This window comes from Phocoena sinus, chromosome X, assembly GCF_008692025.1.
Source record: "Phocoena sinus isolate mPhoSin1 chromosome X, mPhoSin1.pri, whole genome shotgun sequence".
In the NCBI taxonomy this organism is placed as follows: Eukaryota; Metazoa; Chordata; class Mammalia; order Artiodactyla; family Phocoenidae; genus Phocoena; species Phocoena sinus.
In genome coordinates this window covers 6112302-6139935 of record NC_045784.1, presented here as the reverse complement: position 1 = coordinate 6139935, position 27634 = coordinate 6112302, and the positions used below count along the sequence as shown (strand labels likewise).

Sequence of the window (27634 nt, the reverse complement as noted above, 5' to 3'; positions counted from 1 at the left end):
GTAAAGTTTAGGTCTATTGTGGGTTTTCTGGAACGGTTTCAACTCATACGTTCTGTCCTGCTGTTGGGCAGTCACTCGGGGCTGAGTTTCCGAAACTGCGCACTGCTCAGTCCTTGTGGCTCTTCCACACCGTCACCTGCTTATGCTAAAAACACAAGCGGGATCTGTCCTAATTCTCTGTTTTCTTTGCAGATGGTTGTATCTAGATAACTAGTTTTCATCTCTCTTTATCCTTCCCTTGAGGGCTGTCTTTGAGTGAAGTGTTTACTTGAAGCTTTTGAAGAATTATTTTTCTTAAAGGAAAAAAATCAAAAGGCTAGAAATGGAGGGACTTTGAAAATATCATTGAAATAGTGTCTGGGTGCAGTTGATTGAACTTATATAGACTCTTTGAAAGTTGGATTGAGTGGCGTTTATGTTTGACCTAGTTAAACCAATAAAATACAGGATATAATCTTGAGATAATTACAGAAGTCCCGCTGTCTGATCCTACCTGGAGGTTACAATGATGATTCTAGAGGCAAATGTCTTTCGTGCCTAATGTACTTTGTCTCTTTATTTTGCTGGCTTTTAGCCAGAGCGAGACTTTTTTATTGTAGTTGTCAATTGGCTTTAGTGGTGAAGCCTATTGTAATGCAGCTAAAAACTTCCCCCAGGCGGGATGTTGAAATGTACCGGATTCTTGTCTTTTTCCATTGCTTTCCTGCTCAAAGAGCATTCCAGGTAAGCAGCGTAGGTGGATGGTGCAGTGTACGTGCACACCTGGCCCAAACACAGTGGCTGGAGTTACTCAGGGGTTTATAGACATCCTTGATGCCGTTAGGCAGGGTTCGTAGAAGTTCTTTGTAGAGGTAAGTTGTAGGTATGGCCGATGCTGATTGATAAAGGCAAAGGCATGGGGCAGCTGCAATACCTTGACATGGGGGGCGGCGGATTGTTTTAAGAACAATAGGAAACCCAAAACGCAAAAAGGAAATAGGGTGGAAATGTGTGTGTGTGTGTGTGTGTGTAGGTAATTTCTGCAGAGAGAAAACTCCATGAATAAATTCAAAAGACAAGTGAGGCACTGGAAACGTTTTACAACACCTATTACAGACAAGTTATTATTAAGTCTCATTGGTACTAACAGCTGCTACAGTTGCTAAGAAAAGGGTAAACCATCCAAAATAGAAATGGTAAAACGCATAGACAGTTCACCCTAAAGGAAATACAAACAGCCAAAGGCAGTTAAAGCAGTTGCCGGGCTTCCCTGGTGGCGTAGTGGTTGAGAGTCCGCCTGCCGATGCAGGGGACACAGGTTCGTGCCCCAGTCCAGGAAGATCCCACATGCCGCGGAGCCGCTGGGCTTGTGAGCCATGGCCGCTGAGCCTGCGTGTCTGGAGCCTGTGCTCTGCAACAGGAGAGGCCACAACAGTGAGAGGCCCGCGTACAGCAAAAAAAAAAAAAAAAAAAAGCAGTTGCCGTCTCATCGCATTGGCAAACGTTGGCAAATTGCTACCACCCAGGGAAAAATCCATGACAATTCCCCCCGCCCCCCTCGCACCCCCCAAGCCTCACTAATAAGATGGAACCGGTTAGCCTAGGATGAGTGTTACACACGGGAGCTGGGAGACTGTAAGTCCAGGATTACTCCTGCACTCCTCAGAACAAACATAATGGCAAACAAAGGAAGTAACATCAATAATCACAATGGCCTTTAAAAAACAATTTTTTTAATATCTAACTCTGTGCCAAATATTTTCCTAAATACTTTGCATGGATTACCTTTTTCATCTTCCCGAGCAAACTATGACATACTATCTTCACTCATGAAAAAAGAAATGATTCTAATCACAATAATCTTTCGTGCCTACTCGCTGTTGCCCCGAATATTTCTTTCTAATGACAGCTTTTCATTTTATGATTAATGGGAAATTGTGCTTCAAATGAAAATGCTTTGGTTGAGGAGATGCGTTGATATTAACTCCCAATAAAATGTAGACAACAGACGGGCTTTGTGGCTATTGGGGTATTCGAGCCAATAGGACAGGGAACGCTGTGTTTCAGCATGGGAGGGGGCACAGAGTTTGCATTTGCTGGCCGGCTGAAGTCAGTCTTTGCCGGATTCTTTTATTGTTGAGGTTGGACCATTTCATCTACAAAGGGAACAAAAGGATTCTAACCAAGGTGTGCCATGAACAAAGCGTCTCACAGATCGAATCCTCTATTTTTTTTTTAAACCCTCTGACATTTACTAAATAAAATATTTTATTTCCAATAAGTCAAAATCCACGGTAATCTGCTTTCTACCTACTCAGCCAAGCTCCTCTCGTATTGTCTGTTCCAGCCCACCCATCCGATCTGTTGTTCCCTGAGCTTACAGCGTTCAGGACTGTCTGGACCAATTCTACTCTCCTTCCAAGATTATAAACCTGGGGGTTCCTTCACAGCCCACTGTAAATCTCACCCTGTGTCTCACTCAGCTTTCCTCACTGGGGTACTCACGGTTGAGTTTAACCACTGGCTTCAGGATGTCCGTATTTTAGTTGCCGTCTTTGACTCCCAGTTTCTTAAGTAGAAAATGGGTAAATGAAACTTTTGTCGTATACGGGATGGTTATGTGGGGCTGAATATGTCCAACACCAGAGCGAGTGCCTGCTATATAGATGTGTCCAGTCATGTAATCATGGTAACAGTTATAGGTAATAATCAGGTCAGTGGCATATTACCCCACGGGTAATATTTTTGTCAGCCACTAATGGGGGGCAGACAGCAGTTGCCACGCCTACTTTTGCAGGCCCAGTCACCTTTGCGTGGCCTTTGATGGAGGCCACCTCTGTGAGAATCAGGAGCTGGTCCAGTTACTAGTGTGAAACTTTGAAGCAGAGAGCAAACAGGAAGGCCGGTCTGCTGGACCACACACTCTAGTTGAGGAGCCAAGGCTTAGATCAAAGAAAACAGATGCTACAGCAGGAGAGGGTGTGATACATCTCTCAAGAGCTGTGTGGCACATGCAGCAGGGGCAGACACCCAGAGGTCCTGCCCATCTGTCCAGGAAAAGGCAGACCTGGAGGGGAAGGAGGTGGAAGCTGGTCCGAGGTCAAGGTTCCCAGAGCAAAGGGCCGGACCCTCTGACCTGACACGAGGAGGCAGAAGGTCCTCAGACCTGGTGCAGGAGGTTGTCAGGATCTGGCCCTGACCTAGTCTGTTAGATTGGCGTCCATTCACTTCAGCCCTGAGTCTCTTTAGAAGGAACCTCACTGGTTCCCATCTCTGGGCTGTGAGCACAGAGCACCCAAGTTGGGGCCAGGATGTTCTCTGACAGACGTGGTCCTCGGAAGTCCCAGCGGGACCCAACCCCGCATGGACCAAAGAGCCTTCCGGGAAAAGACAATGAGGGTGAGGTTCTCCAAAGCTGCCCTGGACCCTGTTGTCAGCTTTCCTGTGATAATATACTCCTCAACATTTGGCCCCTGCTTTTTGTTGCCGTTGTCACCCTGTTTATGACCGACAGCTCAGTCTGCCTAACCCCCACTGTGAACTTTTCAGTTTGTCACCAGGCCAAGGGCTCCTTTTCTGAAACAGCAATTTGCCCATAATGCCCTCTTTCTTGCACCCTTTTTACTAACACGTCATTTCCAGTAATTAAACCGTGTCCACTGTTTGTCCAGCTTTGGCCTCTGCCCAATCTAATTATTTCTCTGATGTCAACCCTGCCAAAGATCATACTTAACCTCAAGCCAGGCTGTTCATATACTGCTCCAGCTTCAGCCCTTGCTTGTCGGAATGATGAACATTGATATGTAGAGCGAGATGAGGGCCCCCTGAAGATGTGTGGACCTTAATAAGGGGATGAGTAGGTTGATACCAGATTATCTAAAATGGCAGAGATGGTCAGCACTTTGGGGGAGTTAAGACTGTAAAGGAGAAAGTTAGGGCCGTATGGTGCAGAGATTTCATAGCTAAAGCCTTACTGTGGGACTGATATCTACAGCTGAGTGATTTTTAGATAGGAGAGGAAATTTTCTAATCCTAAACCGTTGAGATCTACCCAGTGGTTTTGGGAATCCTGTATTATTAAGATACATTATTGTGAATGGAAGAGCAAATATCCATACAATGGAACGTGACAACGAAAAAGAATGAAGTATTGACATATATGACAATGTGGATGAAGCAAAAATAGTATATCATTTAACACAACGTAAAACAGGATGAAATGAAAGAAGTCGGACACAGAAGACTACGTATTGTGTGATTCCGTTTATAACAAGCGTCCAGAGTAGGTAAATTTATAGAGAAAGAAAGTACGTTCGTGGTGGCCAGGACCTGGGTGGAAGGACTGCTTTCTGTCAGGGGTGATGAGAAAGTTCAGAAATTAGTGGTGATGGTCGCACAACCTTTCTTCTGAAAACCACTGAGTTATATGAGTAACTTTTGTGTTTGTGAATTATATATCAATAAACGTGTAATAAGAGTATTTTTCAAAAGATATATTATTGGTTCAGTGTTCTTTTAACTGCAAACAAAGGTGATACTATTCTATTCATACCGATGTTCTTAAAAGCTTAGGCATTCATACGTAGGAAATGGACTACTTTATCTCATACCCAACCTTGAACTTCAAAGAACAGGAGGCCCCAGCAGCTTAATTTTTGGATGACTGTTTCTGTTATCTGTTACAACCACGCCAGCCTAGAACAATCTGATGTAAATATCACAGTCCAACCATCACCAAAATTTTAGTCATGTGGAATGACAAGTTTCAAGCAGAAATTCAAATACTAGGGATAATAAATCATAGTCCTACAAAGCTGTATTCAAAAAGATACACACACCCCTATCTTCATAGCAGCACTATTTACAATAGCCAAGACATGGAAGCAACCTAAGTGTCCATCAACAGATGAATGGACAAGGAAGATGTGGTACATGTATACAATGGAATACTACTCGGCCATAAAAAAGAAGGAAACAATGCCATTTGCAGCAACGTGGGTGGACCTAGAGATTGTCATACTAAGGGAAGTAAGTCAAAGGCAAATACCACAGGATATCACTTATATGTAGAATCTAAAATATGACACAAATGAACTTATCTACAACACAGAAACAGACTCACAGACATAGAGAACACACTTGTCGTTGCCAAGGGGGAGGGGTGTTGGGGATGGGGAGGATTGGGAGTTTGGGGTTAGGAGTTGCAAACTATTGTATATAGAGAATGGATAAACAACAAGGTCTTACTGTAGAGCACAGGGAACTATATTCAGTGTCCTGTGATAAACCATACTGGAAAAGAATATGAAAAAGAATGTATATATTTATATAACTGAATCACTTTGCTGGACAGCAGAGATTAACACAACATTGTAAATCAACTATACTTCAATAAAATAAATTTTAATAAACAAATAAATCCTAGTCCTAGTATTTGGTACATGTTGAGTAACTGTCAAGCTGTGTGAAGTGGATTGTGTCTCACTAAGTTATCCCACTGACCTCGTGCAGGAGATATTGTCCTTATGCATTACAGACAGATACAGACTGAGGGACAGACATAGTAAGTCCTTGGTCCAGAGCCACACAGCCCAGTGAAAGGGAAAGAGGAGGTTTTTCCCATGGGATTTGACGTCCAGGCTCAAACACTTATTACTGAATCGGTTAAAATTGAAAGCCTCCAGGATGCCAACTTGTAAATTTACCACAGCTATTTACTACGGAAGAACCATCTAGTGGTCATTTTCCTCTTGGTCTGTATTCCGCTGCTCAGCACACCCAAGAGACGGCTCAAACACTTTTCCTCTTGAAACACCTTGAAATCTTCATTATTTTATATGTATTTGTATCATAAAGTCAAGAGCAAAAAATGATATCCTATTTTAGGAAGAGGGACATATATCAGGGTGGCAAAATTGGTCTTTCATTAATGCAAGTATTTTAAAATTATATTAATACACACAGGTGTATGTAGACTTCAAATAGAAAATTATTTAATGAGTCAATACTTCTTTTTCTTTTTGCAGAACAACGGTTCCCTGGTTTGGTGCCAGAATCACAAGCAGTGTTCTAAGGTACGTTCCCTACAACTATATCAGTATTTTAAAAAAACGTTTCATTTTGTAACAACTGTAGAGTCACAGGACGATGCCAAGCTAGTACAGAGAAATCACACATGTACTCTTCACTCATTTCCCACCAGTGGTTACCCTTTACATATACGTAGAACAATATCACAAGCAGAAAATCGCCTTGGTAAAAGGTATGTATATAGTTCTCTGAGATTTTATCACATATATGGATTTAGTTAGTGTAGCCACCACTACAATCAAGATACATATATCAACATTACTGTGTACTACCTTATTCCTCTCTTTATTCTCTAATTATTTCAATCAAAAGTATTTTTAAGGAGAAAACATCTTCTGATTACACGAGAAGATTTAATGCGTTCTCCTTACACCTAAGTTGTTTTGTATGCGTTTATTGCGTTTGTGTGGGGGAATTGCTCATTCGCTAATGGGATTCTTTAAGCAGTCTCTTTTCTATCTTTGAGTATTTCTTGTTGCACACACATGCTCTAAAGTTATCATTATACCCATTCATATGTTTCATAGCATAGATTTCTTACCTCAGTCCCCAGACATCACCATCTTTAAATATATTTATATGTCTATAGAGAGAGTATATATGTATGTATATGCTCTAGCTCCAGTCTCAAAGTCGGTTTTATATTCAGATTATATAAGTGAATAAAGTTTAAACTTGCTATCAGTACTGCAGCACTTTGGGATTGTAATAGCGTTTCGTGAGATTTCTTTCATGGTTACGACTATTAGACCGAAAATTGAAGCATTCCTTTATTTTACAACCAAAATTTCATCTGAGTAATACACAATAATATGAAACAGCGTATTTATGAAGAACATTATTAGTTTGAAAGGTCTTTCAAACAAATTATCTCAAAGTAAACGGTTGTAGAATAATGTTCCTAAACCTAAAACTTCACTATAATGATACATTCTGACATTCATGCATGCGTTGTGTCATTTAATCCACATGAGTGTTATTAAAAACAGAACAGAATTATTATGTGAATGTGAAATTATTTGGTGAAAACAAACTTTGCTTAGTTCTGACTCTCTAGATCCTGGGCAGAAATGAGATGTCTGGTTTATGATCCTTTTACTCTTTTTATGTAATATCATACATATTTGCTCTGATAAGATATTTTCTGGTTATCTCTTCATTGTTCTTCAATTGGTGTTTTGGGTAATTTGTTTATGTCATCACTGCAGGAGAGGATATATGCGTGTGTGTGTGTGTGTGTGTGTGTGTGTGTGTATGAATGTATGGCTATGAGGCTGACTAAATTTCATAAGTAGTGTTTTTGTCCAGTTTTGTTAGTTGGGTATTACTTGAATGATAACTTGTTGTATCAGTATTATTTCTCATAAGCACCTCTTTTCTCCTTATGCCATCAAGAAATTAATTTTTTTTTACACACTTGAAATTTGCATGGGACACGTTCATTTAAACTGCTTTTAAAATATCCTAATTAAAGAACATTGCAGCCCTAGGGAATACAGATTGTTAAACCATGTTTTGTAATTGAATGATCGAGGCTGACCTGAGAGACTGAACTTGACAAGAAATCAGTTCCTTTTGCCTGAAAGCAGAAATGAATCAGTAAGTCATAGATAACTTCAACAGAAACTTTGAAATATATTACAGAGGCAACATAAATCTAAGGGTTGTCTTTAGTCTGAATACTTGGGGATGAATCTTACATGTTAATCAAAGTTGATCTCTTTTGGATATTATCACCATGGGATACATTTGCAGACAATTACAGTTTGCGCTTCTTCTGAGATTCACGAAGCATTGTGTAGGCTTTTCCTTTGCTTTTTAGGTTAATGAGGTGAAGGGTGAGCGGTGGTAACTCCATGTTACACATGGGGAAATTCGGGCACCTACGTATTGGATAATGTCCTGGAATCACTCAGCAAATCAGTAGAGGTAAACTAAAGTTTGGAATACCATCTCCTAGGCTGTGTTGTATAGAGACCAACAACTTGAAAAACCGTTTTTGAGCAAATATTGGGACAGAAGAGTAAAAACACCTCACCGAAATCAAGAAGTAATGCTGATGATATAACTTTTCTGAATATATGTTTAAAAGATAAAGTTCTACATAATATTTTATAGAAGGGTACACACTTTCTAATTAGTTCTCGTTGTGTTTGCAAAGCCCATCACCTTCAGGATCCCTCCAGAAGGTGAGTTTCTTCTTCCCATCTAACTGCCGGCCTTGTCCAATCTGCCATCATCTCTTGCCTGGACCTATCCAGGAGCATCCTCTTGGGTCTCCCAGCTTCTACTCTACCCACGTGGCTGCTGAAAGACCCTTTAAACGTATCAGCTGTGAATCTTGCTGCTGTCTGCCTCACACCTTCTAATATTCTTCCTACCTCACTCAGTCCTAAAACATCGGCCCTGTCTTGTCTGCCTGTGCTCTCTCTCCAACTTTCTCCTCTGCTTTACCCCCATCAAGCCTGCTTTTCCCTCCACCAGAAGGCTCCTTCCGCAGTCACCCAGCTCACCGCACCCCTCGTGTCTCAGCACAATGCCACCTTCTCAGCCTTGCCCTCCCAGGTCACCTCCCACCCATTTACACACTTCCTCGGCCGTTATTATACTCAGCACGACATTATATAGTTGTTCCTTTATCTCTGAGAGAGTCTGTCTCCTTCACCAGAAGTAAGCTCCGAGGGGCATCGACTGAGTTGTCTTTGTCATTGTGGTTATTTTTCAAGCTAGAACGGGTGTTGGTACGGAGTAGTTGCTCACCAAATATCTGTGAATGAATCCATGAATGAAGTCCATACAGTACATTTTTCTTCCTCCCCCCAAAGTACGTCATTACTGTATTACCTTCAGGAAAAAGGTTATAACCATTTTTGTATCCATGGTAACTTTAGCGTGATTATTTAGTATTAATTAGGAAAATCCTCTCCTAGAATGAAGCCAGTACTCTGAAGTCAGGGGTCTTCGGGCATCACTTAGCTCCTAGATGATGTAGAGCAGTGACTTACTGTCCTGCATGGTTTGAGGCCAGTGGTTCTCAAGCTGGAGCGGTTCTGCTCCCAAGGGGACATTTGGCAATGGCGGGAGACATTTTTGGTCGTCACTACTGGCATCTAGTGGGTGGAGGTCAGGAATGCTGACAAACTACAATGCACAGGACGCCCTCACAGTGAAGAAGCTCCAAGCTCAGTAGCGCCGAGGGAGGTTGAAGAACCCTGGTCTGTGCGTTTTGCGAGTTATAAAGGAATTGAAGAACACAGTCCTGTTCTCAGCAGTTTTACTTTATTATATGAAGGAAAATAAACACATAATTTACCAAGCATGTGGTACACGCCAAGCACCTTTTCAGGGGCTCATTATATGTTAGGAATTCTAATGCTCATCATATACAATTTCTTTATTTTAATAATTTATTTATTTATCTTTGGCTGCGTTGGGTCTTTGTTGCTGCACGTGGGCTTTCTTTTTTCTAGTTGCGGCGAGCGGTCCTACTCTTCCTTGCGGTGCGCAGGCCTCTCATTGCGGTGGCTTCTCTTTGTTGCGGAGCACGGGCTACATTAGTTGTGGCGCGTGGGCTCAGCAGTTGTGGCTCACGGGCTCTAGAGCACAGGCTCAGTAGTCGTGGCGCACGGGCTTAGTTGCTCCGCGGCATGTGGGATCTTCCGGGACCAGGGCTCAAACCCATGTCCCCTGCGTTGGCAGGCGGATTCTTAACCACTGCACCACCAGGGAAGTCTACATCATATACAATTTCTGTAAAAGGCCAGATAGTAAATATTTCCATCTTTGTAGCCCATAAAGTCTCATGTGGCCACTGTAGCCTGAAATCTGTGATAGATAGTACCTAAACAAAGGACAGTGGCTGTGCTCCAATAAAGCTTTATGTTTAGACACTGGAATCTGAATTTCATGTAATGTTCATGTCATGAAATTTTATTATCTTTCCCAACCATTAAAAAATGTAAGAACCATTCTTTGTCTGCTGGCTGTACACAAAGAAGAGCCTGGCTGGACTTGCCCATTTGCCAGAGTTTGCCATTGTATTCACATATGCAAAATCAGTCAAAAACAAAACAGTAAAGTTGCATTTGTCTCTCAATACAAAGACATATCTTGGTGCATTCAAACTGAAAAATGGACAGTTTCTAGCCTCCTGTGTGGAACATTTTTGGTCAGCTTGCGAGGATTTGTTGAATGAATGGTAAACAGCAGTAAGAAAACATCAAATCACAATTAATTTTTGAAAATTCAGTGTTAAAACGCAATTATCAGAGCCAGTAAAAATTGTGGAGCACTTCAAGATGGGCAAAATGATGGCTGGATGTCCCCTCTTGCACTCTTGCAGGTTATCTGCGTTGCTCATCGTCTTTGAGCTATTTTCTTACTCTGTAAATGTAGAAAGCTGGTAATAACGCAGGTGATTCTTGTCCACGGATGTGCAAATGGTTGTGTGCAGTGTAGTGCAATTGGTGCTTCCCCCATCAAGAGACCATTTGCATCTAGTTGTAAATCCATTCTAGCATCTGTTTTTGTGTGAATATATTTATATTTCTTGGATTTCTCCTTTGAACCACATGTAACATACTACTGGTTCTTGCAGTATTTCATGAGTTAAATCTTGGACACTTGTTCATTTTATATTTGCATGCGAGTCATGCATTTACTTTATAAAATAAGCATCCTTTGACCTTACGCTGCTTAGTTACCTTTCTAAGCGTTGCATGCAAGAATGGCGTTCTTGTTGACACGCACCCCTGTCTGGGGAGCAGGCATGCTTATCCTCCTTTTGGGTGTTATAACTCACTCACCCGACTTTTGTTCCCCATTTGGTTGTGAGGATTTGAGTTGAAAAGCAGTAATTTAGGGCTCAATCTTGGTGCGGTGGCCTGTTGCTTTGATCTCAGTGGGAGTTCGGTTCTTATAAGGGCTATAACTCCAGATTCTTAGTGATTTTCCAGGTTTATTCAGAGCCAGATTTCGAGGTGAGGAAGATTGGTTTTGCTTGTATGAACATCTGGGCAGTTTCATTTGACATCTCTGAAATTTATCGGATAAAGGTCAAACCCCAGAAACATAACTGAATGTGACTGTTGAAGGTTTTTGTGTTGTGTTAGATGCCTTCTATGATTTATGTGGTAGTGACTGTAAATCCATACAGCCCCGGGAAAATACATCTTAAGGAGGAAAATGAAAACTCAGGCACCCATGGAAATGCGCTATGTCCAAACACCCAAAGAACCAAAGTTGAACTGTTAATTTTTTGTAATATTCTAGTATGCAACAGTTTGAAATTTCAGTTGTTTCATATCCTTTAAAATATTTAAAGCCTATTGTAATACTTCCTGATATTCATACAGTTTTCCCTGACTTCGTGTAATCAGCTTCAAGGACAAAGTTGACGTATACTGAGCGTCTCTTGTCCAACATATTGATATGTTTTGGGAGGTACCAGTTATTCCATAGGCAAAGCCACCATTGACGTTGATTGTCAAGAGAGGCTGTAGGATTGTGCCACTGGAGGAGTAGAAAACTTCTCCAATGTTAAAATTAATTCCCTTTATTTTGGATACCAATGTTATTATGCCCATAAGTAATGATCATGATATTATTTCTAAGTAAATGGGATGTGATAATCTAGGAAGAGAAGAGAAATATTCTATTTCCTTAAACCAGTAGAATGAAAATGTGTTTGGAATGCATATGAAAAGAAATGGTGAGGTGTGTGAAAGTTTGGCTCCTGTTCTTTAGAAATACCGGTCTGTACATGCAGTATGGTACTAGCATGATGAATAAAAATGGTCAAATGCACATTTGTTAGACTATCCTATAACATCATGCCAGTCAGTGGCATAATTTTAAGTACCCCAAAGACCATTATGTACTTCTGTGCTAACCAAGAGATGAAGTCTCTCCTCCGGGACACCTGAGCTCCTGGATTTCCGGGTCTCCATGCAGCTGGAAAATCGCGTCCTCAGCAGGCTTGAGTTAGGGGTCCATGTGTAGCTACGTGCTCAAGTCCTCCATCCGGTGTCACTGCAGGGGAACATTCAAGTCGTATCATCTCTGAGGTGAAGGCAGGAATGGAGAAAAAAAGAAAGAACGAAGTGAGAGAATGTGGAACAACAGATAAAAACAACGTACAAATGGGGGAGCCAAATGACTACCTAGTTTCAGAACTTCCTTTCTGAAGTGGTGAGTGCTGGGGTTTCTCAGAATCAGGGAAGGCTCCCAGCAGGGTCCCTGCTAGGGCTCAGGCAGGTGGATCGGTGAGTTGGTGATTTTAACAATGAGAGATTTGCCATCTGTCACCGCCTCCTGGAATGCAAGCTCACAGCTCTAATTGGAGCCTTCAGCATGGAAGGCAGCCCGAGCTGGTGTCACTGATTTGCTTTCCCTCACACCGTCATTCTTATGGTAAGTGTTTTCTGCCCCCACGCTGGGAACTTTTATCAAACATATTACCGTGCTTTGGGGCGATCGTTAGCCATCAGTAGCTGGAACATTCCAGGGTGTTCTTTAGCCTGGAAACTAGCCTGTGTGCTGCAGTAACTTGCAAAACTTGGCCAGGCTCATAGCACAATCAGTATTTAAGGAAAAGAACAGGTTCTTATTTGGATTTAAATCCAACATGTGACATGTTAATAGCCCAACATGTTTCTGATTTTCCATATCGGTTTTTATGGCTGTGAAAGACTTCCACCTGCTGTAAACATCAAAGCAAAGACATGTGGAGGGGAAAAAGCACCTCTGTGTAAGTCTTTATCCTCACCCCTTCCTCAGCTCTTCCTATCAATTTCTCCTTCCATCTGATGAAAGAAGATGCGAACGAAATCTCTTATTTGGTTCATGACTGAGGAAGGGTTCCCTGAAAGCTGGCTTTAGAAAGGGAATGCATTTTGAACATGTGAAACGCATACACGTCAGGATGCGTCCCACGGTGATGATGGTCTGACAGACGTTTTGAAGTTGTGATGTATTCAGCAGAAGGCACACAGAGGAGCCGCGATGAGCTCCGATTGCTTGAAGATGCTGGGTTTGAGCTGGCAACTGGCAAAGAGGACCAGTGTCGATTGAAGGATGGGCATGGTTATGTTTTAGGAAGAAGATAGACTTGGAGTTCGGTAAGCTGGGGAGGGCAGAATTTGTGGGCACTGAATACGTCGTCGTGCTGAGTTTGCCCTGCCTTCTCCAAGAAGTAGTCTCCCCTGAGGTGAAAACTCTCCCTTGAGTTCAGGGGTAGAGGGTCAGCATTTGCTTTTCTGTGTTCATAATTGTGACCCCATCCTGTAGGTAGTCCTTGACACGGGGGCCAAGTTGTTCTACCTAATCATACACAGGAGTTCCTCTTAGAAGCCTAATATGTGTTGGTACACGGTCTGTCTTGGAAACAGTATCGCTCAATGTTTGTAAAAGAGCAGTTGTTATAGGGAAATAAATCTAGGTATTAATTTCAACTCTGTTTCTACTAGCTGACACTCTCTTTACTAGGAGATGCTCTTCTGTCTACTTTGCCTAAAGAAGGAATGTAGGATAATTATTTGAAAAATTAATTTTCCTTTCTCAAGATTTCTCACTTTTGATCTATTTGATGTGGAAGAACTTCCTTCATCCCATAAATAATCACATTCAATTGCCTTAGTATATTTGTTGTCTAATCTCTGGGGTCATAGGACTTTCTGTAAGATTCATTGCTCAGAACACGATGTTCTTTGGGTGATGTTGTTACTGAACCCAACTGGGGTCTGACTGCCCGTGCAGTCAACCCAATCTGCTGATCCTGGGTTGTGGTGAAGGGAAGTGTAGTGTTGATTGCAAGGCCAAGAAAGGAGTATGGGTGGCTCCTGCTCAGAAGACCCGAACTCCCTGATGGCTTTCAGGGAAACGTTTTTAATGACTTGGTGAGGAGAAGGGCTGCAGGTGTATGATCAGCTTGTGGACATAATTTTGATTGGTTGGTGGTGAGGTAACCTGGTGGTATTTTGGGAGTCAACGTCATCAACCTTCTGGTTCCAGCTGCTCTGGGGTCTACGTGCTTGAGGTCAACATGAAGTTAACTTCTTCCACCCGGTGGGGGTTTCAGTATCTCCAAAACAGCCCAAGGACATGGCTCAGAATATCATCTCTAGCCCTTGAGAAGGAAACAAACATCCTTGATTTTGTTTAATGGCTAAACTATTATTTTGTCTTGCTTGACTCCTTTCCTTTGTTTCTACATTTTTAACTTCTCAGATGAAATTTGTTCTTTGGAACTCAGGGAAAGCCTAGGAGGCTAAAGGTTTTCTTCAAACAAGAGGAATGCAGAGGACATGGAGGGATGGTCTGTCCTGGGAAGGTCCCATAGGGTGCTGCTTGGTTATAATATGAAGTGTGTGTGTGTGTGTGTGTGTGTGTGTGTGTGTGTGTATGTTTAATGGCTAAGCTGGGCATTTGTTCTAAACTCTTTTTCAGCCTAAAATTACCATAGCTGTGCCTGGGATCTACCATTGAGTTTGTACCTTTTGTTTTCTTCTGGGTTAGAAGAGAAAATTTTTCCTAAGGAGGATCTTTATCAAGTACTCCCTTCATCTTCTTTGGTGAGTGTCTAGGCAGAGTTAGGATGACGTTTTTATTCAAACAGTCATCCTCATTAGGACCTGTAATTTTTGCTGTGGATGTCAGAGCTAACAGCAGTTCTGCTGGCTGTGAAATGACAGTGACGTATCAAGAAGCCGCTGCTCTCCTGGTACTTGCCAAGAACTAGAATATCAAACCTTTGGTATCCTTTCAGTACCAAAAGGCACCAGAGAGAAACAGTGTTTATACATGCCTGATAGATATATAGTTTCCAGATGCTGTACAATCCATGCTTCCATGACAGGACTAACTGTGTCCTTTCACAATCTCAGAATTGTCCTTTGACAAGTGACATTTACTGAATCCCATGTTGCTGCAATGCAGCACGTGTAATATTCTCAGAAACTGTCTCACAAACCCAGTCACCGAGGCCACTCTGAGGAACTTGCCAAGGACAGCTGTCTGTTATTCCATGCCATCTTTAGGAGAAAACTTGGGAAAGCATTCATCGTGTTCACTTTATCAGTACTAATTATGCATCCCTTAGAAACTGGTAGATATTTTAGCCTGTGGACACTGTGTTTTCCCCTTAGAACTGACTGTCAGAAAGCTGAATGGTAAATAAAATCACCGCCTTTAACAAGGTTACTGAAATTTATCCCGCGTATATGGGAACTAGCTTTATCCCTGACTCCAGTTTTTCTTTTCCTTTATCTTGTTTTTATCACACACACGTAAGATTTGTTTTCTAGCTGTATCCTGTGGATCTTTGTAAATTGTCTTGAATCCTTTTAGGAGTGAGAAAGGCAATGGATAAATCCATAAATCCCTAAAATAACAAATAACTAGAGAAATGCCCCATCGTGACTGACACTTGCCTGGTGCGTTGTTTAGTTTCCTGAACCATTTTATCCACAGTTTCATGGTTCACTGAGGTGAGATGACAAGACATCTATATTCCTAGCAGAGCTCTTTCTGCTGGTGCTGACAACTAGGGCTTCATTCCTTGGAAAGGAGCGAAGGTGGCCACTTGTCAGTTAGGTAATGTCTGTGACTGGGCAAAAGAGGGAAAATGCAGTTTTAAGTTGTGAAACCGGGGGAGGGGGGTGCGTATGGACGTGTTCTGAGGGGGAATGAGGTAAGTGGAACAAAGGTGAAAAGCTTTTGTTTGTGAGCGCCTTTTCGAGCCAAAGGGGTTTGGCCCTGTCTTCACAGATCTTAAGTCATAAATAGCAGAGGTCAAAGAATAGTCTTTAAAACCACACAATAAAGAAAGAACTTCTCTCGACTGGGTCTTTTCAGAGCAGAGCTACCAATGTGGGTGAGTTCATTTTCCATTCGCATGGGGGGGCAGTGACTTAAAGTGTGCACTTTGTAAAGATGGCCCTCCCTCCCACCCTTCCTTTTTTCTTTCCTTCTTTCTCTCTATTATAGTATCTATTAGAGTAGCAAATGTTGATGTCTATGAAGAACCTTCCCAATCTGCCTTCGGTTATGGGAGCTCCTCTTGAAAATTTTAGGCATAGAGTAATAGAAGTGGATGAACTGGGCATTTCACCTTCTTTAGCTACAGCAGAAATCCCACTCAAGCTGCAGCGTGTGCATCTCCATGTGCTTTTCCTTATGCCAGTAGCTCAGTTCACATGGATGTTGATGTATATTCGTGTTGGAAGACAGGTCGCGGTAAGGCAGAGCTGAAGGGGAGACGTGTGCTGGTGGTCAGAAAACTGGGATCACGTGGCATTGCCTTATTAAACACCGGGCGTTTTAAGTAATTACAAGTGACGGATGCTGCGTCAGATTCCGCATGGGGAATGAGAACCGCGGAAGCTGCCTGGGCCAGGACGGGCCTTGCGCTGTGCAAGCAGAGGTCACCGGGTGTGCGGCCGCCTGCAGATGTGGCCGGTTCAGCCTTTCGTAGACGTTTCTCACGTGCCTTGATGGCAGCTTTGTGGAGAGGGGCCGGGGAGCTGCCCGCTCTTCCTCCGGACGGGATGCAGCTCTTTTGGAGTCCGTCTGCAGATGAAGGTGGGGCTCTGGAGGGCTGGGCGCCTCTGGGTTCTCACAGCTGCGAGGTTGAACTTGGGCGGTTGCAGATGAATGAGCCGCCTTTCCCAAGAGAAGCTGCATAATGGCTTCGGGACTATTAAGCTGTGAAGATTCATGCGCTGGCGTTTGGGAGTGTGTGTTCAGCATCTTTTCCTTGGGGAGCGAGGGGGGCATGTGCGTTTTTGGCTTTTTACGTCCAAACTGTATGCACATTTTCCCTTTTTGTATGAGGAGATAATGCCTGCACTAAGGGTAAACCCTCCCCTCCTCCTAAATCCTTCCACAAAAAGATACTTATTAAGGCTGGCATTCTGAAGAACTAAATGCTGCTTTAACTTTGCTTTATCTGCTTCAGTGAGCACAGTGTACCGAGTCCGGGGAATTCACATTATGGCCGCGAGCCGCCCTCCCTATTCTCTGGGGCTCTTTGGGCACAGAAATAATCCCTTCCTAGAAGCTTTTGAGAAAGGAACTGAACTATGCGGGCTAATCAACTGTAAATCTTGGCCATCCCCAAAGTATTGCATGAAGTTGCATCGAAAAGTGTTCCGATCACCAGGAAGCCTAATTTCAAGACCTAGGGCAAATTTGCAGCAAACATGTTGATGTGCTGTGTTTTAAAACTCTGGAACGCGGCTCCTTTCTGCAGCCATCCTCCGCTTTGGTTGTTTGCATCCTGTGTGTGTTTATTTCGTTTCTTTGTCGTTCGGAGACAAAAAGACAATGAAACTCCTTAGAACTTTTGTTTTCCAACTGGTAATGGAGAATATTATAAGGAGAAGTGAACTCTGATGGAACGTTGAATTACAAACACTCGGAGGCTTTTCTAGATGACTTCTAAATCATTTTCTGCTCAGTCAGGGGACGGTATTGGGGAGGAAAAAAATAACCTACTTTGCGAGAGTCACATCTGCAGGCCCCTGTGAGCCACGGTGCTGCAGTCCCCCGTGTCATCACAGTAGCTGTCATTCTGCTGAGAGGTTGTGTCTTGCTCAGGGCGAACGCAAAGCTAGGTCGCCTGCATTCTCCTTGGACCTAAGATAGTATCAACAATGCATTTATAATAGCATAAATCAAGCCTTAAGACGCTTAGTGTACAGAGGTGAAGGCTGTCTTTCTGAATCACCGAAATCTAATGGAAATGGGACAGTGGCATTTGCTCTCTGACATTTGGAAGGCAGAATGAGAGCTTCATTTTTGGCCAATGAAATGTCTCTTCTTTACCTGCCTCATTCTTCCTGATGTTCCTGTCTCTACGTGCACAGACCACTGCCATTATTTCTATCCTGAGGTGTGGATTCAGCTGCATACCGATCATTTCGGATTTACGGTCCTTTAAAAACCCTTTAAGTTGCTGTGTCCTCATTGAGACACATTTCTTCTGCCCTTTGCATGAGAGGTGGTGAGCGTCACGTGGAGAGTCTGGTCTTTGGGCTCCAGGGCTGAGGGTGTGACTTACAAGCTCTGTGACCTGGACCAAGTTGCCTCTTGGCCTTCTCCAAACCTGTCCCTCACCCTGGATTCTCTATAGTAATTAAAAACATGGATATTCACTCAATCACTCAACCTAAAAACTCACAATTCTCCTTAGTGCTATCCTCTCCTTTACCTTTATTATACCCATCCTTCTGCAAAGTCCTTCAGTTTCATGCCTCAAGCTAATTTGCCGGTCCTCTCTGCTGTAGCTCACACACCTATAGTCCTTGAAATATACTTGTCTCGTGGCCTCTATTTTCTCCGTCTTTCTACTATTTTATGGCTCCCAACTTCTTAGAGCAATGCTTCTCAAACATTAGCATGCTTAAGCGTCCCCTGGTGAGCTTACTCGAGTACAGATTCCTGGGTCCCACCTCCAAAGACTCTGATTCAGTAGGTCTGGGCTGGGGTTTGAGATTCTGTGTTTCTAAGAGACTTCCAGTGGATTCTGCTGTTGCTGGTCCAGGGTAGCTGCGAGTTTCTCACCATTAAGTCTGATGATAGCTCTAGGTACTTTTGTAGATAGTCTGTATCAAGTTGAGAAAGTTTCCCTCTCTTCCTAATTTACTGAAAGTCTTTATCATGAATGAGCGTCAGCTTTTGTTAAATGATTTTCCTGCATCTATTAATATAATCATGTGATTTTTCTCTTTTAGCCTCTTATCGTTATGGATTACATTAATTGATGTTTGAATGTTGAACCGGCATTGCATTCAATGCTGGGATAAATCCCTGTCGGTCAAATGTTGTGAATTCTTTTTATACATTTTTGGATTTGGTTTGCTAATATTTTCTTGAGGATTTCTGCATCTGTGTTCATGAGAGAGAATTTTCTACGGCTTTCTTGTAATGTCTTTGTCTGGTGTGGGTATTAGGGTCACGTTGGCCTCATAGAATGAGTGAGGAATTAATCCCTCTGCTGCTATCCTCTGAAAGAGACTGTAGAGAATTAGTATAATTCCTTCCTTAAATGTTTGGTAGAATTCACCAGTGATCCCGTGTGGGCCTGGTGCTTTCTGTTTTTGAAGGTTATTAGTTATTTATTCAATGTCGTAACGTCGATACAAGCACATTCAGATCATTGCTTCATGTGTGAGTTTTGGCACGTTGTATCTTTTAAGGAATTAGTCGATTTCATCTAGGTTATTGAATTTTGGGACATAGAGTTGTCCCTAGTATTCCTTTATTAGACTCTAAATTTCCATGTGATCCATAGTGATGTCCCCTCTCTCATTTCTGATATTAGTAATTGGTGTCCTCTCTCTTTTTCTTTGTTAGCCTGACTGGAGGCTTAACGATTTTATTGATCTTTTTAAAGAAACAGCTTTTGGTTTTGTTGATTTTCTTTATGGATTTCCTGTTTTTAATTTCATCTATTTCTGTTCCAATTCTTTTTTCTTCTCCTCACTTTGGATTTAATTTGTTCTTTTCTAGTTTTGTAAATCGGAAACTTAGAGTATTGATTTCAGATCTTTCTCTTCTAATATAGCAGTCAGTGCTATATGTTTTTCTTTAAGTACTGATTCCCCTACATGCCACAGGTTTTGAAAAGTTGTGTTTTTATATTCATTTAGTTGAAAATAATTTTGAATTACTTTTGAGATTTCTTCTTTGACCCGTGTGTCATTTAGAAATGTGTTGTTTAGTCTCCATATGTTTGGGGGTTTTCCAGTGATCTTTCTGTTATTAATTTCTAGTTTTCATTCCATTGTGATCTGGGAGCAGACATTGTGTGACATCTCTTCTTTTAAATTTGTTTTAGTGTATTTTATGGCCCAGAATGTGGCCTGTCTTCATGAGTATTCCGTGTGAGCTTGAGAAAAATGTGTATTCTGCTGTTGTTGGATGAAGTAGTCTATAGATGTCAATATATACAGTTGACTGTTGGTACTGTTGAGTTCAACCATATCTTCACTGACTTTCTGCCTGCTGGGTCTGTACGTTGCTGAGAGAGGGGTGTTGAAGTCTCCAGCTACGATAGTGATTGCACCTATTTCTCCTTGTGGTTCTATTTGGGCTTGTCTCATGGAGTTTGTTGAGAACCGTTATGTCTTCTTGGAGAATTGACCCCTTTATCATTATGTAATGTTCTTTTATTATCCCTGATAATTTTCTTTGCTTTGAAGTCTGCTCTGTCTGAAATTAATATGGCTACTCATGCTTTCTTATGACTGGTATTAGCATACGTTTAATCTATATGTGACTGTATATTTAAGGCACACTTCTTATAGACAACATACAGTTGGGTCTGGTTTTTTGATTCATTCTGACAATCAATGTCTTTTAATTGGTACATTTAGGCTATTGACATTCAAAGTGATTATTGATTTAGCTGGGTTAATATCTATCATATTTGATACTATTTTGTTTGTTGCTGTTGTTCTTTGTTCCTACTTTTTGTGTTTTTTTTAAATTGAAGTCTAGATGATTTACAGTGATTCAGGTGTATAGCAAAATCATTCAGTTTTATAGATAGGTAGATAGAGATATTCTTTTTCAGATTTTTTTCTGTTGTAGGTTATTACAAGATATTGAATATAGCTCCCTGTGCTATACTTAGGTCCTTGTTGTTTACCTATTTTACATGTACTAGCATGTATCTCTTAATCCCAAACTCCTAATTTATCCCTCCCACCCCTTCCCCTTTGGTAACCATAAGTTTGTTTTCTATGTCTGTGAGTTTATTTCTGTTTTGTAAATTTGTATTATTTTTTTTAGATTCTGCAGATAAGTGGTATCTTGATATTTGTATACTCTGACTTCACTTAGTATGATAATCTCTAGGTCCATCCACGTTGCTGCAAAGCATTATTTCGTTATTCTTTTATGATTTATATTCCACTGTGTATATATTACCACATCTTCTTTATCCATTTATCTGTCAGTGGGCACTTAGGTTGCTTCCATGTCCTGGCTATTGTGAATAGTGCTGAAATGAACATTGGGGTGCCTGTATCTTTTCGAATTACGGTTTTTTCCAGGTATATGCCCAGGAGTGGGATTGCTGGGTCATATGGTAATTCTGTTTTTAGTTTTTTGAGGGACTTCCATACTGTTCTCCATAGTGGCTGTATCAATTTATATTCCCACCAGCAGTGTAGGAGGGTTCCTTTTTCCCCACGCCCTCTCCAGCATTTGGTGTTTGTAGATTTTTTGATGATAGCCATTCTGACCAGTGTGAGGTGGTACCTCATTGTGGTTTTGATTTGCATTTCTTTAATAATTAGGGATGTTGAGCATCTTTTCATGTGGCTGTTGGCCATGTGTATGTCTTCTTTGGAGAAATGTCTGTTTAAGTCTTCTGCCCATTTTTTGATTGGGCTTTTTTTTTTTTCTTTTTATTGAGCTGTGTAAGCTGTTTGTATATTTTGGAAATTAAGCCCTTGTCTGTCACATTGTTTGCAAATATTTTCTCCCATTCTGTGGGTTGTCTTTTCATTTTGTTCATCGTTTCCTTTGCTGGGCAAAAGCTTTTAAGTTTCATTAGGTCTCACTTGTTTATTTTTGCTTTTGCTTCCATTACTCTAGGAGAAGGATCCAAAAAAATATTGCTGCGGTTTACGTCAAAGCATGTTCTGCCTGTTTTCCTCTAGGAGTTTTATAATATCCAATCGTACATTTAGGCCTTTAATCCATTTTGAGTTTATTTTTTGTATGGTGTTAGGGAGTGTTCTAATTTCATTCTTTTACATGTAGCTGTCCAGTTTTGCGAGCACCACTTATCGAAGAGGCTGTCTTTTCTCTGTTGTATGTTCTTGCCTCCTTTGTCATAGATTAATTGACCACAGATGTGTGGGTTTATTTCTGAGCTGTCTATCCTGTTCCATTGATCTATGCGTCTGTTTTTGTGCCAGTACCATACTGTTTTGATGACTGTAGCTTTTTACTATATTCTGAAGTCAGGGAGTGTGATTCATCCAGCTTGATTCTTCTTTCTCAAGATTATTTTGGCTCTTCGGGGTCTTTTATGTTTCCACACAAATTTTCAAATATTTTGTTCTCGTTCTGTGAAAAATGCCATTGGTAATTTGATAGGAATTGCACTGAATCTGTAGATTGCCTTGGGTGGTATGGTCATTTAAATAATATTGGTTCTTCCAATCCAAGAACATGGTGTATCTTTCCATTTGTTTGTGTCAATTTCACTTTCTTTCATCAGCATCTTATAGTTTTTGGAGTATAGGTCTTTTGCCTCCTTAGGCAGGTTTATTCCTAGGTACTTTATTCTTTTTGATGCAATGGTAAGTGGGATTGTTTCCTTAATTTCTCTTTCTGATAGTTCATTGTTAATGTTCAGAAATGCAACAGATTTCTGTATATTAATTTTGTATCCTGCAGCTTTACCAAATTCATTGATGAGGTCTAGTAGTTTTCTGGTGGCGTCTTTAGGCTTTTCTATGTAAAGTATCATGTCATCTGCAAACTGTGACAGTTTTATTTCTTTCTTTCCGGTTTGGATTCCTTTTATTTCTTTTTCTTCTCTGATTGCTGTGACTAAGACTTTCAAACCTATGTTGAATAAAAGTGGTGAGAGTGGGCATCCTTGTCTTGTTCCTGATCTTAGAGGAATTCTTTCAGTTTTTCTCTATTGAGTATGATGTTAACTGTGGGTTTGTCATATATGGCCTTTATTATGTTGAGGTGTGTTCCCTCTATGCCCACTTTCTGGAGTTTTTATCATAAATGAATGGGGAATTTTATCAAATGCTTTTTCTGCATCTATTGAGATAATCATATGGTTTTTATTCTTCAATTGGTTAATGTAGTATATCAAATTGATTAATTTGTGGATATTGAAAAATCCTTGCATCCCTGGGATAAATCCCACTTGATCAAGGTGTATGATCCTTTTAATGTATTGTTGGATTCAATTTACAAGTATTTTGTTGAGGAATTTTGCATCTATGCTCATCAGTGATATTGGCCTGTAGTTTTCTTTTTGTGGTATCCTTTTCTGGTTGTATCAGAGTGACAGTGGCCTCGTAAAATGAGTTCAGAAACGTTCCTTCCTCTGCAATTTTTTGGAATTCTTTGAGAAGTACTGTTGTTACCTCTTTTCTAAATGTTTGGTAGAATTTGCCTGTGAAGGCATGTGGTCCTGGACTTTTTTTTTGTTGGCAGTTTTAAAATTACTGATTCAGTTTCAGTACTGGTAATTGGTCTGTTCATATTTTCTGTTTCTTCCTGGTTTAGTCTTGGGAGATTGTACCTTTCTAAGAATTTGTCCATTTCTTCTAGCTTATCCATTTTATTGGCATAGAGTTGCTCACACTAGTCTGGTGATCCCTTGTGTTTTTGTGGTGTCAGTTGTAACTTCTTTTTCATTTCTGATTTTATTGATTTGGGCCCTCTCCCTTGTTTTCTTGATGAGTCTGGCTAAAGCATTTTATGATTCTAGTTTCTCTCCTTTTTTAGCATATTAGTTATACTTTTTTTTAAAACTTTATTTAGTAGTTGTGTTAGAGTTTACAGTATACATTTACAATGAATCCAAGTCCACTCTCAAATAGTCCCATACTTCTTCACTTGTTGTATGAGTACTCTGCAATAACAAACTAATCCTAATTCCTTTCTCTTGGCCCCGCTATCTTTGCTGTCATTCATTTTACTTATATATAAGTATACAGGAATATATATATCTACAATTAAATGAATATATTTATATAATATATAAATATATTTAGGTATAAATATATACATTTTATATACGTATATATTTCCTATGTTATGTAATAGATGAATGTATACATTATAAAATAAAAATGCACATATAAATATATATTTATAATGTATATGTAAGCACACACAAGTGAATAACTTGACGCTATTATTATTTTGAACCAACTGTTATCAATTAAGAATAAGATAAATAAAATTTCAAATTTTATCTTCACTTATTCCTTCTTTAATATTCTTTCTTGCTTTATGTAGATCTGAGTGTCTGATGTTATTTTTTTCTCTAAAGAACTTAACATTTCATGCAAGGCAGGTGTACTGGCAAAATATTTTCTCAGTTTTGGTTTGTCAGAGAGTCTTTATATCTCTTTCACTTTTGAAGGATAATTTTACAGGTTAAAGAATTCTAGTTGGTGGGTTTTTTTTTTATCTCAACATTTTAAATATTTCTGTCCACTCTCCTTGCTTGCATGGTTTCTGAGGAAAAGTTGGATGTAATCCTCTGTTCCTCTATAGGTAAAGTATATTTTTCTCCTTTGGCCTTTTACAGGCTTTCATTTTTTTTTTATCTTTGATTTTCTGTAATTTGAAAGTGATACTCTGAGGTGCAGGTTTTTGACATTTATTCCACTTGGTTATTTGAGCCTGTGGATCTGAAATTTGGTGTCTGATGATTTTTTTCCTGAGCTGTGCACTTATCTACTCCTAATTCCATCAGAGGCATTCTTCATTTCTGTTACAGTTTTTGACAGCTAGCAGTTCTTTTTGGTTCTTCCTTAGGATTTCCACCTCTCTGCTTATGTTGCCCATCTGTCCTGGCATACGGTCTCCTTTATCCATTAGCGCCCTTAGCATATTAGTCATAGTTGTTTTAAATTTCTGGTCTGATCTTTCTAACATCCCTGCCACGTCTGCTTCTGATGCTCGCTTTTTCTCCTCAAATTGTGTTTTTTGCCTTTTGATATGGCTTGTCATTATCTCTTGAAAGCTGGATGTGATCTACCAGGTAAAAGGAACGGCTGTTAAATAGGCCTTTAGTTACGTGGTGCTGAGGTGTGTGGGGGAGGGGAAGCATCCGTAGCCTTGTCATTAAATGTCAGTCTTTTAGTGAGCCTGTGCCTCTGGACTGTGACCTTCGCACGTGTTTCTGAAGTTTTTTCTCCTCCCTTAGGTGGGACAGAATGGCCTGAAGCCAGCTGGCGTTGGGTATTCCTTGTCCCCAGGTCAGGCAGGCTCTGATAATACCCTGGCCAGTTAAGGTCTGGTGAACTAGTTTCCCTGAAGCTGGCCTCTTGAAAAGAACACACTGCTCCAGCATATTTCAGAAGGGTTCCTTTTGGAGTCCCTGTGGAGGTGTAACCCTGAGACTTGTCACTTGGAGCCTCCAGCAGTTGGTCAGTTAGATTTGAGGTTCCCTACCCCAGCACTGATTCCCACGGTGGCTTCCACCTGTGGATCTCTGCTCTGGGGAGCTGTGACTGCCTGTATCCACCTGTCTGGCCCTCCAGTCTTCGGAGCACTGGTTTGTTCTGTGTCCTCCCTTGCCTTATGGGTCCAAGAGCAGTTGATTTTTCAGTCTGTTCAGCTTTTTCTTTGTTGTGAAGATGGAGTGGCGACTTCCATGTTCCTTGCATGTGGACCTGAAAACCGGATGTGCCCGTTCCTGATGTTTTTGCTGTGAAATTCTCCTTCCTCCAATGGCCAGATTTAATTCCTTTCTTCTGTGCAGCCTTTCCTGACCTTTGTATTTCCTCAGCTCCGGGACCGATGACTCAGCCCCTCCTGTGTGCTGACACGATGCTACGTTCACGTTCATTGTCTTGGAAGTTTTTGCTTCTGTGTGTTTGCACGTGGAACCCGAGATTCTCGAGGCTGGGGACCTCGTTCTCCTCACGCCTCTTTATTAGAGTTAGTTTATCCTTCTTCACTCGCTTTATATTGGTCCAGCTTTAATTACATTATATCTGTGTGCCTGGTCCAGCTTGTGGAGGGATAAGTAGGACGAGGGGATGGGGTGTGGGTTGGATATACGTTTCGTCATCTGATCAGAATTCTTCAGTTTTCTGTTCTCAGCTATATTTTCTTGAATATGCATCAATGAATATTCCTCCTCACATGTTACTGGTGTGTGTGAATACTGATTTTCATTGCCTGCTCTATAATTGCGGGTTTCCTAGACTAGTGTATAGGGAAAACACTTTCCCCTACCCTCTTAGGTTCCCCAGCTTGGTCTCTTGGCTAAACTTGACACGTACGCTAGTTTTGAGGCCGGGAGTAAAGAAAAATGGCAGAATCTTGGGATGGCTCTTAAAAGTTCTGCTCCGATGTGGTACTTGGCACTTCTCACGGCTCATTGGCCAAGCAAGATACGGCACCCATGGACAGAGAAGTGTATGTAGCCGTGGACCCTCCACTTCTAGGTGGGGCAGGAAACATTTGGGATCAGCGTACCATCTGCCTTACTGGGAAGATCGCTTAGAATGATGAATTATTGGTTTTAATTGTTAAACATTGTCGCAGGTCCGCAAATAATGACAGTAACTGGAGATAATTTAACTCACTCCTACTAACATATCACACCCAAGCCATTGTTTATTTAGCTGTGTTGGAAGCAGTGTTCTCTTGCCCTAACGTGGGCATGAAACTCCCGTGAGACGGGACTGGTTCAGGCGACTCGCCTGGATGAAATGGTATGATTTCTTTAATGTGTGAAACTTCAGGCAGTTTTTCTTTAATACGCACTCCATGCGTAGTGCCCTGCTACAGAAAATTTTTCGATCAGCTGAAATTTTGAATCGTTTTACATGTTATTCTGCGTAACATCTTGATGTCTTACTAGTGCTTTATGACCCCAGGGGTGCAGACCTTTGGGTCCGGCTTTGGCTGTATCTTTTCTCTTCTCCCCACTTTGGTTCCCAGTCAAGGAACCTTAGAGAGACGCAAACAGCTAAGATTCTCATTTCAGATGAAGCATCATGGATTTGCCCACATGTATTTATTTGCCGTTTTTAACTGTTTCTGCTGTTACAGGCCGCGAATTACTAGCGCCACGCCACACAACATACTGCAGTGCGCCAGTGTGTCAAGACCCCGTTTGGGGGCCTACTTACGTAGACCAGATTCCTCCAGCTTGAGTGCACATCACCTGGAGATGCTGTTCACACGTAGATTCAGATTCAGCGGGTCCGGTGGGGCACAGGGGTCTGCATTTCCAGCAAGCTCTCAGGTGCTGCTGGCGTTGCTGGTCCGTGGACCACATTTTGAGTAGCAGGGGTCTAACCAATTCACTGGAAATACTGCAGCCCTTTAGGGGTGGCGCCATGTCCAGAATAACAGTGCTCATTCGTTGCAAAGGTTATGACATGTAGTTGAGTGAACTTTCCATTTTACTACGTGTAACTGGGTTTCCTTTCCCTTCCCTTCCCTTCCCTTCCCTTCCCTTCCCTTCCCTTCCCTTCCCTTCCCTTCCCTTCCCTTCCCTTCCCTTCCCTTGCCTCCCCTCCCCTCCCCTCCCCTCCCCTCCCCTCCCCTCCCCTCCCCTCCCCTCCCCTCCCCTCCCCTCCCCTCCCCTTCCCTCCTCTTCCTTTTCCTCCCTCCCTTCCTTCCTTCCTTCCTTTCTTCTCCTAATGGAAATGTTTCCCATCACCACAAACTAAACTTAACCCAGACAAGTGGAGTCCCAGGAACTTCTATTGTCATTACTTTCAAAAAGGGATATGTGGGGCTTCCCTGGTGGCGCAGTGGTTGAGAGTCCGCCTGCCGATGCAGGGGACACGGGTTCGTGCCCCGGTCTGGGAGGATCCCACATGCCGCG

The 27634-nt window shown here is 41.5% G+C and overlaps 1 protein-coding gene across 4 annotated transcripts in view; it reads left to right on the top strand.

Moving 5' to 3' along the window:
• Positions 1 to 27634, top strand: part of ANOS1 (anosmin 1) — a 192237-nt gene that overhangs the window by 31552 nt on the left and 133051 nt on the right. For all 4 annotated transcript variants that reach the window (XM_032619052.1, XM_032619051.1, XM_032619050.1 and 1 more), the window contains exon 2: positions 6006 to 6053. In XM_032619052.1, the coding sequence (XP_032474943.1) occupies positions 6006 to 6053 (48 nt within the window). The remainder of the gene's footprint in view (positions 1 to 6005; positions 6054 to 27634) is intronic.